This window comes from Engystomops pustulosus, chromosome 1 (genome assembly GCF_040894005.1).
Source record: "Engystomops pustulosus chromosome 1, aEngPut4.maternal, whole genome shotgun sequence".
NCBI lineage: Eukaryota > Metazoa > Chordata > Amphibia > Anura > Leptodactylidae > Engystomops > Engystomops pustulosus.
The window spans coordinates 12273125-12286744 of NC_092411.1; the positions used below are offsets into that span (position 1 = coordinate 12273125).

General features: G+C 43.1%; 1 protein-coding gene across 1 annotated transcript in view; it reads left to right on the plus strand.

Annotated features, from left to right (window-relative positions):
- The window catches only part of MAPK4 (mitogen-activated protein kinase 4), a 108899-nt gene extending 106168 nt beyond the window's left edge, over positions 1-2731 (plus strand). The window contains exon 6 of the mRNA XM_072133306.1: positions 657-2731. Within this exon, the coding sequence (XP_071989407.1) occupies positions 657-1347 (691 nt within the window). The 3' untranslated portion in view covers positions 1348-2731. The remainder of the gene's footprint in view (positions 1-656) is intronic.
- The last annotated feature ends 10889 nt before the right edge of the window (positions 2732-13620 follow it).

Consider the following 13620-nt stretch of genomic DNA (forward strand, 5'->3'; position numbering starts at 1 on the left):
CTGCTCAGCTCCTCCTGCTCTACAACTTGCTGCCTGCAGATAGGACACTATGTACAATCTGCTCAGCTATTCCAGCTCTATAACATGCTGCCTGCAGATAGGACACTATGTATACTCTGCTCAGTTCCTCCTTCTTTATAACTTGTTGCCTGCAGATAGGACACTATGTACAATCTGCTTAGCTCCTCCTGCTCTATAAAATGCTTCCTGCAGATAGGACACTATGTACAATGTGCTCTGCTCCTCCTGCTCTATAACATGCTGCCTGCAGATAGGACACTATGTACAATCTGCTCAGCTCCTCCTGCTCTATAACATGCTGCCTGCAGATAGGACACTATGTACAATCTGCTCAGCTCCTCCTGCTCTATAACATGCTGCCTGCAGATAGGACACTATGTACAATCTGCTCAGCTACTCATGCTCTATAACATGCTGCCTGCAGATAGGACACTATGTACAATCTGCTCAGCTCCTCCTGCTCTATAACATGCTGCCTGCAGATAGGACACTATGTACAATCTGCTCAGCTCCTCCTGCTCTATAACCATGCTTCACCTTACATTAACATTGTGAATAATTATTTGCCAGAATTTCCGCTCTAGATATAACTGTTCTTATTGGTTCCTGATCATTATTTGTATATTTTCTCTTAGATATCAAGTGAGTTTATCCTCGGACATGGACTGGAGACAAGATCAGAGCCTTGGTATGAGTGATGTCCAGCGTGATCCTCGTGCCGGGTCAGGATCCCAAGCAGAAGAAGCTCAGGTTGACCCGCGGAAATATTCTCAAAGCAGCTCGGAGAGGTTTCTAGAGCAGTCCCACTCCTCAATGGACCGGGTTTTTGAGGGGGACTGTGGACGGTCATGCGAGTATAAAGTAGGGTCTCCGTCCTATCTGGATAAATTATTATGGAGAGACAACAAGCCGCACCACTACTCAGAACCTAAGCTCATCTTAGATCTTTCTAACTGGAAAAAAACTAGTATCCCACCCACGGGAGACCTTACACGGGAAGAAGAGCCATCAAACCTCTTTTTGGAAATTGCGCAATGGGTCAAGAGCACCCAGACGGGTCTCGAATGCCCAGCGAGCCCAGTTTCCGAGCCCCAAGAGGACCACGAACAATGTCAACCATGTCCTCCTCCTCACACTCCAAGAGGCATCTCCAAGGATCCAGAAGCTTCTTTCGATCTGGATGTTTTTATCACCAGGGCACTGAAACTATGTACTAGCCAGGAAGAAATGGCAGACAACAAACTCAACGATATCAACGGGGCCTGTATCTCCGAACATCCCAGTGATATAGCTCAGAAGGAAGTGTTTCAGAAGGACAGGTGGTAGGGCCAGGGGATGGACTTTAGTAGGGGAGGGTTTTCAAGAAGTATTTATGAAAAAAATTTGGGGACACTACGGTGGAAAAAAAATTCTATGGAGCACAAGATATTGCAGCTTGTATCAAAACCAAGAAGACGCCTCGATCACGGGATCGATGGAGGTCGAGGGCAGTCAGAATCTTTTTCTGGCTCTGTACACGGCTGTAGTAGCCTCATTACGTAGCAAAAGTTTTAATTGCCTTTAGTTTAAAGGCACGCAAAAAAAAACAAAAAAAAACACAAAATCACTGCTCAATATTTGATGCCTTACAATAATACTTGACGGAAGGAGATTGCAGTTATCGATGGTTTGGGATTTGCATCGATTTACGGTACAATCGCCATTGGGCGCCCGCATATCATTTATTAACCATTTTGCTTTATTAAAATGTAAATTAAGCGTTTAGAAAATTCCACAAATTATAAAAAAATTTAAAAATATGACATTTTAAACTAATTTATTTTTTAATTTGCTTCACAGATATTTTGTACATTGGAATTTGCGATAAATCTAAAGGAAAAATCTGATTAAAATGAAAAAACAAAAGTCTAAAACATTCGATAAGATAGAATGTAACAGATGTGGATTGTAGATTTGTAGCCTGAAAAAAATATATTACAGTAACAAAAGGTTACACTAAATACGGATAATTTGACATAATATATTACAAAGTAAATTAAATTATATAACTTTGTATAACTAAACATTAACAGGGGACAGATTATGAATAGTTTTTTTTTTTAATTTGTTTAATTGGAGTTGATTATATTAATATTTATTCTATTCTAATGGTGTTCATTCTATACAAGAAAATTTACGCAATTTTCAATTATTTTTTTGTATCAATGGTTTCTAAGATCTCTGCCAATCAATGGGAAAATATATTACCGTATTTACTCACCTGGAATAAGAATTTGGCCCAGTCACATGATGGATATAATGGGGCACATTTACTTACCTGATCCGGAGGAGTTCACAGAAAGTGTATTGTCCGTGTATAATGCCCTGTGCCGCTATTCACTGAGATCGTGCGCCCGATATCCTGCATGTGTCGCTTCCCCGTTCAGGTCCCCGGAGTTCACCTTCTTCTTCCCGGTGCATGTAAGTGCATCGTCTTGCAACACAATTTGAAAGTTAAATCCCGCGCTCAGTCCGAATCAGTCGGAATGTCCGACGCCCCCCCCCCCCCATTTCTGTCGCATGGAAGCCGGCGCAGTCGCGCCAAAATCCAATCACGTGCGACACAATCCCCTTCTAAATACCTGTCACAGCCGTGCAAGACCCTAAAATGTCAGAACGTCCGACGAAAGTGCGTCCACGGAGCCTTTGTAAATAAGCCCCATAGGGTGCACCTGTGCTGTATCAACCATCCACTGTTAGTAAACAATATAGATTCTTATTCAATGACAGCAAGCATGTTTTTTACAACCTTAATTTAATGCGGTTTTCCTGGTTTTTGTTCAAGATCCCTCATAAAATAATTCCCTTCAAGGTTGGTTTTACTTGTCTATAACAAGCGCCATCATTTAAAGGGGATGTGTCTTCGCATCCTCCATGTAATAAATACTCTGAAGCATCATTTCCTTTAACACTGTGTTGTGCCTCTTCTGTTATTCCTCCTAAAACTGCAGGTATAAAGTAATGACTAGTGATGGGGCGTTCGCGAACGAGCCGGCACAAAGAGCTGACTCATTCACGTGAATGACCCTTAAACCCCGCCCATTAACGGTTTACCACGCCCCCTTTAACCCGATAAGATCGGGTTAAAAGTGGTGTGGTGCGGTGCGCCTGACCGGCCTACGACTCTCTATTATATATTGAATAGGGAGCCGTTCAGGAGCCAGAAGAGCCGGCTCTTCTTAGTGAGCTGAGCCTAATGAGCCAGCTCACTAAGAAGAGCCGGAATTCCCATCACTAGTAATGACTAGATGCAACATTCACATTGTTAAAGGGGTGTGTCCATTCGCAGTTCTACATTGTCAGCACTGATTGGATGGGGTCAGAGTCACACCCAATTGTCAATTTGTAATAAAAGATGCTCCAGGATTGTTATTTCATGAAGAATTGATGAGAAATTGCAGAACCTAAAGGGGTTGGCCAGGAATTCCTATTAATGACCACTGTGGGGAAAAGGGAGGGTCTTAGACACTAAAATATGGCGCATATTATACCCTTTAAAAATGACCTGATTACGATCTGGAATTTACGATTTTTCCAGGCGACATCAATGACGTTGACTTATTGATTCATCCAAACAATCAATGAAAAGTCTGAAAAACCGATCGATGGATTTTCCGGATTTCTAAATATTCTGCCGCTTTCTACTGATTTCACTAGAGTTTTGCAGATTTTTTTCAAACTTTTCGATAACTGTAATAAAAACAGGAAATAAACAGCTCCAATAACTGAGATGTGGGCAGAAGTTTTGTTTTTATCAGGGCAAAACATGAAATGTTACAATTCTAGAGGGGGTGAAAGGATCCTGCGCGTTACAATGTCTCACTAGTGTCACAATCTCTGCTTGAAGTCATTGAATGGAGAGAAAAAAGAGAAGTATATTTACATCCATACACTAAAAACCCAACATAGGGTTTGGACACATTGGGGCTTATTTACTAAGGGTCTGCGGATCGCATTTCCGTCAGACTTCCCAACATTTTCTGGATTTGTGTCAGGGATTTAGCAGGGGATTGTGTCGCACGCCATCATATTGTGGCGCAGCTGCGCTTTCATGTGACAGAAATGGGGGGCGTGGCCGTCGGAGAATCTGACTGATTCGGACTGAGTGCAGGATTTAAGATTCAAATTGTGTTGCAAGACAATCCACTTACATGCACCAGGAAGAAGAAGGTGAACTCCGGGGACCTGAGCGGGGAAGCGACACATGCAGGATATCGGGCGCAGGATCTTAGTGACTCCCCACACAGCGCATTATACACGGACAATGCACTTACATGCACCAGGAAGAAGAAGGTGAACTCCGGGGACCTGAGCGGGGAAGCGACACATGCAGGATATCGGGCGCATGATCTTAGTGACTCCCCGCATAGCACATTATACACGGACAATGCACTTACATGCACCAGGAAGAAGAAGGTGAACTCCAGGGACCTGAGCGGGGAAGCGACACATGCAGGATATCGGACACCAATCTTAGTGAATCACGGCAGGTGTGTATTCCGGGTGGACAATGTACTTCAGGGAACGTGTCAGGATGGGTAAGTAAATGAGCCCCATTATCGGGACTGGATACAATTGTAACAAACCATCAGTGGTGAGAAGTATTAGATGTGCACATGAGTGGAAAGCCTCTGGGTGTAAATAAGAAGATTCCTTGGCTGCTTGAAGAATGTTGAGTCGTTGATCGTACAGGCGGTCCCCTGCTTAAAAACACCCGACATACAGACGACCCCTAGTTACAGACGGACCCATCTGCCCTCTGTGACCTCTGGTGACCTCTCTGGATGTTACTATAGTCCCAGGCTGCAATGATCAGCTGTAAGGTGTCTGTAATGAAGCTTTAGTGATAATCCTTGGTCCCATTACAGTAAAAAATTTGGAAACTCCAATTGTCACTTCGGCTTACATATAAATTCAACTTAAGAACAAACCTATGGACCCTATCTTGTACGTAACCCGGGGACTGCCTGTATACTAAAAAGTTTCAGAACTTTCAATTATATGTTAATAAAAGGAAATCCCCCATCAAAATCCATCATGATAAACCAGGAACATTACTGATAGATCCAGACCATTATATTTATGATCCATATGGTAACACCCACTAGAGTGGCTTAGTGGTTTACATTACAGCCCTGCAGTGCTGGGGACCTGGGTTCAAATCCCACCCAGGTCTGCAAAAACTTTGGATGTTCTCTCCGTGTTTGTGTGGGTTTCCTCCGGGTCCTCCGGTTTCCTCCCACACTCCAAAACATACTGCTAGGGTGATTGGATTGTGAGCCCCATTGGGGACAGGGACCAGTTTGGTAAGCTTTGTGTTGCGCTGTGTAATCTGTAGGCAATATATAAATAAAGAATTATTATTATTTCTAGAAACAATACAGTGCACTGAGCCACAGAGAGAAAGCTCCGTCAATTGCACAGTGGCCATTCTGGTGTACTGCATCTTAGCTCCTATCAAACCTGTCACTGACATTATACAGTGTACTGAGCCTTCTGCTTCCGGTCCTGGATCCAGAGGCCGCCTGGCATCGCTGGTTGGTGCCCACACCTTATGACCTCTCCTTAGGACATGTCATCAGTTTTAAAAGTCATTCTAGAAAATCCCTTTAACACCGTACATGAATAGATTTGGAAAATTCCTTTAAGACTTGACTACAGTGTCGGACTGGGTTCCTTAGGCCCTCCAGAGAAAATCAATTTGGGGACCCACTCTTCATTATCCCCCAGGTAATATACTCTAGCAGCCTCCAAATTGTGGTGTTTTCTGATGGACCTCTGGGGTATAGTATTGGATTGAGCCAGGGGCCCACCGGAGGATCCTCTGGTACTCCGGTGGGCCCGTCCGACACTGCTTGACACTGTCTTGCCTGTTCCTTATATCAGAGACACCCGAAAGACATTTTTACACCCGACCTAATTCCTTTCTTCTTAAGAAGTGAAAATATTTCTCCTACGCCTTGTGCCCAGATAATGCGCTGGATACTTATAGGATTAGCGCATGCGCTAAAGCTTCTTATACACAAAGAACCATTTTCAACACAAGATATTTACACGTAATCCTCCCCTGTCCCCATTATTCCATCATATTTGTCAGATTAGGTCACATACAATGGACCTGGGGCTTCAGTGTCTTAAAGGGGATGTCCAGAATTTATAAAGATAGTCTGAGAGAAATTCTTGAGGAAACCGCACATCGCTGTATAACTATATACTATATACTGAGGTCGTCACAGACAGACAGTCGCCTGTTTCTTGTCCGTGTTCACACACGGGGGGGGGGGGGGGGTTGTTATCAGTGTATTATTGACATCTTGTCACTTCATATCCACAATGTGCGTCACCCGTTTATTTACTTTACCGACCACTGATATGATTTAGCTATTTGCTTTCAGCTTTTCTCCTATTTGTACACGGGGTGATTGACGGCTGAGATAAGCCTCCTGCGCACACACAATCCGACCCACAACTTGACCTTCAGCTAATTTGCTGGTACACAGAAGTAGAATCATAGGGGCTCATTTGCTAACGGTCCGAATCGTGCACTTTCCTTCCAGTTTCCAGACGATTTCCAATTGGTCCTGAATTGCCCCGGGATTTTGGCGCACGTGATCGGATTTTGGCGCATCAGCACCGGCTTTCACGCTGGGGGCGTGGCCGTCGGACGACCCGACGGATTCGGAAAAACCGCAGAATTTTAAAAATAATTTGTGTCGCAAGATCAGCACTCACATGCACCGGGACGAAGAAGGTGAACTCCAGCGGACCTCGGCGCAGCAGCGACACCTGCTGGACATAGGGTGCACGGACCTTAGTGAATCCCGGTATACCCGAATCAGCGTCGGAAAACACGTCGCTGGATCACGACTGGACCGGGTAAGTAAATGTGCCCCATAGTGTAGATTGTGTGCGCAGCAGAGCCTGTGGTCACCCTGCACAGATCTACTTCTATCATAGTATTTGCTTGAAGCCACCACTAGAGGGAGCTCCCTGTATACAGGTTTTACAGCTTTGTTACAATGTATCAACAGGCATGTCCATGCAGTACTTCAGCCTGTGTTAGGTATAATCCCTGTGTAACCATATCTTTGTGTATGTTTTTAGTAGCAGCTGAACTGTGAAATTTGTATTTAGGATTGAAGCATCTCCAAGTGCACTGGGGGTGTATCCTCGCACTACTGTCCTCTTTTACTATCTGCAGCCAGTGTTGGTTACTGTCCCAACAGAGGTGTGTAATCATAACCTTGTGTACATTTTTAGTAGCTGCAGGACTGTGAAAGATGGATTTATATTCCAAGATTGTAAGTTCTCCAATTGCACTAGGGACATCTTCTCACACTGCTGTGCTCTGTGCAGGGTCCTTCGATATATGTGTAACCATTGCTTTGTGTGTGATGTAAGTAGCAGAAGGACTGTGTAATATGCATTCCTCAAGTAGAGTGGGGAAGTGTCCTCCCACTGCTGTGCTCTTAGCTGTCTGCAGCCATTTTTTGGTTTTGGTCCTGGAGAGATGTGTAATAACACTGTTATGTATGTTATTAGTAGCAGCAGGACTGTCATATAGGGATATATATTTAATGATTGTAGCTTTACCAAGTGCTCTGGAGAAGGATCCTCACACTGCTGTACTCTTAGCTCTCTGCAGCCAGAGTAAGGTACTTGTCCTGGAGAGATGTGTAATCATGCCTTGGTGTATGCAGAACTGCTAAATATGGATATGTATTCCTGGATTGTAGCTTCTCTAAGTACACTTTGGGTGTATCCTCACACTGCTGTGCTCTGTGCTCTATGCCAGTATTATATATTGTCCCTGGAGAGATGTGTAATCAGACCTTTGTCTATGTTGTTAGTAGCAGCAGGACTGTGAAATAAGAATTTATATTCCAGGATTGTAGCTTCTCCAAGGGCCTCAGGGGTGTCCTCACACTGCTGTGCTCTCTGCATAGAACTAATGTGCAGCAGCAGGTCCTCTTTTACACTAAACTCACATTTGATAGATTTCAATGACCACATTACGAGGTTTGTTTCCCTGGAAAGTCTTTATATGAGAAATGATTATCTGCAGTTCCTTCCCAAAACACATTTAACAACCGTGATGTGAAAAGAGACAAAAATGGGACAATATTAGGTTATTTTAAAGGGGGTAAGTACCTTCCCACAGGACTATACAGAGCAGGAGGAGCAGATCCATGTGTAATCCTGTGTCTCACGTCCCGCTGCTCGCTGCTGGATACATTATTGATGATCTTGTTATTGCAGCGCGGAACAGACATTTCTAGAAGACAGAAGATCCGCAATAAAAGGTCTGACAGAGGAGTGAAAGAACATCCGGATCCCTGGATGGAGGCCGATACTTATTCTGTAGGTACAGCCAGTCCCCAGGTTACGTACAGGATAGGTTATGTAGGTTTGTTCTTAAGTTGAATTTGTATGTAAGTCGGAACTGTACATTTTATAATTGTAACCCCCAGCCAGAATTTTTTTTGGTCTCTGTGACAATTGGATTTTGAAAATGTTGGATTGTCATAAGAACCAGAACTAACAATAAATCTTCATAACAGACACATTTAGTAACTGTTACAGCTGATTATTGTAGCCTAAGGCTAAAGTACAGTAAATTACCAACATCCAGAGGTCCGTTTGTAACTAGGGGTCGTATGTAAGTCAGGTGTTCTTAAGTAGGGGACCGCCTGTATATGGTCTGGGGGATATGGGGGTTCTGTTAGTAGAAGATAAATGGAAGAAGAAGTACATTGTTTCCAGCAGACGTCGCCTTCCAGATACTTTATACTTTATATCTATTCTCTATTATTACTGCAGTTAAAATAAAAATGATACAACTTTTTACAAATCCTTCAATTTTGGGTATACGGCTCCAATGTGTCACCCTGGTATATACTATAGAATCCGGCAGTCACGTGTTACTCCTCTCCAGCTCATCTTCATCACCTACAGACATCAGACAGGAACAAATAATTGCCAGATAAGACTACAAAGGGCTTGTTTGTAGTCTGTAACCATAGAGACCCCTAACCATGTAGCAGTTTCCTGGTTTGCGCCTAATTTGTCTTTGTATTTCTCCTGCTTCCAGATGTTTGCGCCTTAGTTAACATTGATTTGCGCCAAAACGAGCACAAATAATTGCGCATTAACTCGCCAGTCCTGACCAGGCTTAGGAGAAGCAATGGTGGGATTTACGAAAACAAAAAAAATTTGCGCCTAAATAAGGAGCAAAAAAAAAAACTTTATTTGACAAAGACAAATCAGGCACAAAAAAAAAAAAAACTCACAAAAGGTGCAAAAAGAGCCCAGAGAAGGAGGAAATAAGATAAATGACCCCCAATGTCTCTCCACGTCTATCTCATACCTCTCTTGTCTCGCTCGTCTCTCTTGTCTCATTTATCTTTGTTTTTCTCTATCTTGGCTTTTTTGGTGTGTGCGGTTTTCTTTTTGTGCAAGTCACTTTTTGCAACTTTTATGCTACTTTTTGGCTTTCCAGTAAACCCAGCTTGTACTGCAAAATATACAAAATATGGTAATAATAATATGGCAAGGTGCAAAATATGGTAATATTTAGAAGCAGTGGATTATAATATCGGTGGTTCGGGCAGTAGACTGAGGATCAGGCCTTCTAGGGGGCCCATGGCCACCCAAACCATTCACCATATATTATTCTGAAAAGGATCTTCACCCATGAAATCCTAGTACCAGGGGCGTTGTTAGGGTAATAAAAGATCTGGGGCTTGGCCCAAATTTTTATATACTGGATTCTCAGTAGCGTCCGGTCCCGTATCTGCCACCATCATATGTGGTTGCACCAAAAATTGTTCTTATGTACGACTACAGAATAGCCAGGAGTACATTTAGTGACTGCATATGATGGCCCACAATTATTAAAGAGGACCTGTCACCTAAATTTTCGGCACTAGGAGCTGCTTACTAAAGTAAGCAGCTCCTAGTGCTTGATCAAACACTGCAGTGTTAGGCTATATTCACACTGCCGTTGCCCGCCCGTACCGTACCGTAGCGGGCAACGGCAGTGTACGGGGAGAGGAGGAGGAGATGAGCGCAGCTCACCCCCGCCCCTCTCCATAGCAACCTATGGCGCATGGCGCCGTATTACGGGAAAAGATAGGACAGGTCCTATCTTTTTCCCGGGTACGGAACGGTACGGTGCCGCACGTGTGCTGCACCGTACCGCTCCCGTAGGGTGCCGTGCGCCCATAGAAGTGTATGGGGGACGTATATCGGCCATATATACGTCCCCCATACGTTAGTGTGAATGTAGCCTTAGAGTGATAGCGTTACCGGAAACCTCCGGTAACGCTATCAAACACTACGGCGGGATACAGTGTAATCATCGGACAGCTTGCAAAGCTGTCCGATGTATTCATGAGGGGGCGGTCCGAGGCGCTGCCTCTTCCGACAATTACATCCTACCCGCCGCAGTGTCTGATAGCATTACCGGAGGTTTCCGGTAACGCTATCACTCTAAGGCTACATTCACACTACAGTATGGGGGACGTATATACGGCCGACGTATATACGCCCTATATACGTCCCCCATACACTTCTATGTGCTCGCGGCACCCTACGGGAGCGGTACAGTGCAGCACAGTGCAGACCCCACTGATCAATAAGTTACGCCCTATCCAATGGGAACACCCCTTTAATCCCTGAGCTGAGTGGTTTTGCCAGGAAAAAAAAAAAAAAGAATTATAACATTCAGTACCTTCGGAAAGCTGGATTGCATGATTGTACAATTTACATCAAGCTTGGGTTACAACTTGTATTACACACAGGGCTTAGTCCAGACAGGACTAATCAACCTGCGTTGGATCACTCATACACAGCAGCTGAGGGATGGTGCAGCAATTGATTATTCTGCCTGGCAGGGAGAACAGTGATTACATTATCCTCTGGTGCAGTGCATAAGGTGCTAGGAGAAGCACAGAAGTGACAGAGCCTTATTATCATAATGTTATAATTGTATTTTAAGCAAAACCACTCGGCTCAGGGATTAACCATGATATGATCCTGCATCAGTGTAACTACAGCAGTCTCCAAGTATGTTTGCTTCATAATGCATCAAATCAGATGGTAGGTTTCCTTCTGATACCATCACTATGAAGTGCAATTTGTTACACAGAAAACCAACCCTCTTTACATGGAAAAATACAAAAAGTTATAGATTTTTGAAGACGGGGAGTGAAAAGGGCCTGGTCCTATAATAAATCTAACAAGCAAAAAACCATCTTTAAAAAAAAAATAAAGAAAAAAATAAAAATATACAGACTCCCAGGTAGGTCCTGCCTACAGCAACCTCTTTAGAACAGCAACTTTTTCCTAAACACTACTGATTTATCAAATGAATTGACAGATTAATGATGTGTAACTTTTCAAAAAGTGCCAGATTTAGACGCAAATCCAGTGGTGTAGGAAAAACATAGAAACTAGACATTTGCTACTTTTTTAATAAGTTTTATCTAAAAAGTTGCATATCGAGTTTTCTGAGGGTGATGCCACACATGGCGTTTTGAATCCGTTTTTGGTCCGTTTTTAAGCAGTCCGTTAAAAACGCATGCGTTTTTTGAAACCGCCTCCATTTTTTTACATCCATGTGAAATAATTCCAATTTACATGTTAAAAAAAAAATCTTCCCCTACACCAGCCCTGGACCAGGTGCAGGTTTGCACCTGAAAAGTCGCAAAAATGGAGAAAAAAAAATTCTATATTCGTGAAAAGTCGAATGGAACATCCGGAAAATAAAAAAAAATTAAAGATACATGGGGGGGGGGGGTCATTTATCTTAGTCTGATGCGCCTTTTATAATTGTATTTTAGTGACTTCTTGAGCGCATTGGGGTTTTTGCACAATTTTTTGCGCCTTTTTCTAGCAGTTTGTCAGAGTTCGCCGTGTAGCAGTTTCCTGGTTTGCGCCTAATTTGTCTTTATTTCTCCTGCTTCCAGATGTTTGCGACTTATCATTGATTTGTGTCTATATGGCCACAAATAATTGCGCAATAACGTGCCAGTCCTGACCATGCTCAGGAAAGGCAATGGTGGGATTTGCGCTACAAAATTGCACCTTTAAAATTTGCAAAAAAAAAAAAAAAACACTCACAAAAGGCACAAAAAGACCCCAGGGAAAATAAGATAAATGACCCCCATAAGGCACAAGGTGCTGACAAATGTGTACTTGAGATCACAGCAAAAGTCGCAATGAAAAGTCGCAAAAAATCCCCCCAAAAAGTTGCAAAAAAAAACAAAGAAACAAACAAACAAGTAGAAATAAAGATCCATGTCCCCCAATGACTGACTGCCAGCAGACAAACCAGTTACAAGCCTCATTATCCATGAGATTCGGGATTACTCATCCACAGTCTTACGGATCGAGGATTCCGGACATGGTCATTTACATAAGGATTAGTAATGGTTGTTCTGCGGCTGCTTTCTAGTGACTGTACTGTACACCCTCAAAGCCCCAGCCCCCCGAACACTGGAGACCCCATGGAAAGAGCTGCTGAACATTCACTGCAATATTCCTGAGGTTCTATAGAGAGACTGTTAGGGTGAAGCCACACATGACGTTTTTGGTCTGTTTTTAAGCATGTGCTTTCAGTCCATTTACCATGCGTTTGGCTACTTACACCCTCTTTATCTATTAAGATAACGGGGAAAAACGGACAAAACGAGTCAAAAAAAGGATGCGTTTATGAAAGGACTGGAAACGCATGCTTAAAAACGGACCAAAAACGCTCTGTGTGGCATCACCCTTAGTGGATCACAAATTCATCCCAGTAGCTGTGATAACGGCTTTCATTCAGTGACACTCAATTAGGACCCATATTGATCACATGATCGGGAAGGGGGGGGGGGGATCTTGAGGTCCTGACGCCCAGCAAGGAATTGCATCTCTTCCCCCCCTTATTCCAGCACTGTTCCATAGGTGATATATACTATTAATAGGTTATACTTTTTATGCTTTAACCCCTTCCTGTCGTCAATGGACTTTTTCTGTCTTGCGTTTCCGTTTTTCTGTGCACGGAGCTGTATGAGGGCTTGTACAACCACGTGGCGGTATATTATATTCCATGCCATGTATTAGGAAAAAAGTTCCATATGCTGTGAAATTTAAAAAAAAAAAAATTGCATGTGCTCGAAATGCTTGTGGGTTCTGTTTTTACGGCTTTCACTGCGCTCTGCAGATGACACTGGATATTCTTCGGGTTGATATGAACCCGGCGATACTAAATTTATACAAGTTTTAAAACCCTTGTACAAGTAAAAATAAATAAATAATTCGCCATATTCTGACGCCAATAACTTCTCCTTAACACAGTGTCTGGACCTGACCTGAGGTGAGCTGATGTTTTAGTTTCTACCATTTTGGGGGCTGTACGACCTTTTGATCAACTTATTTTCTATTTCACAACACACAAAATTAGAATAAAAGTGAAGATTCTGACATGTGGACACTATTTTCCATTAGTGGGAGGGATCAATGTCGGGAATAACCTTAGATTTGGATGAATCTAACATGCTGATGATTGTGTTTGTT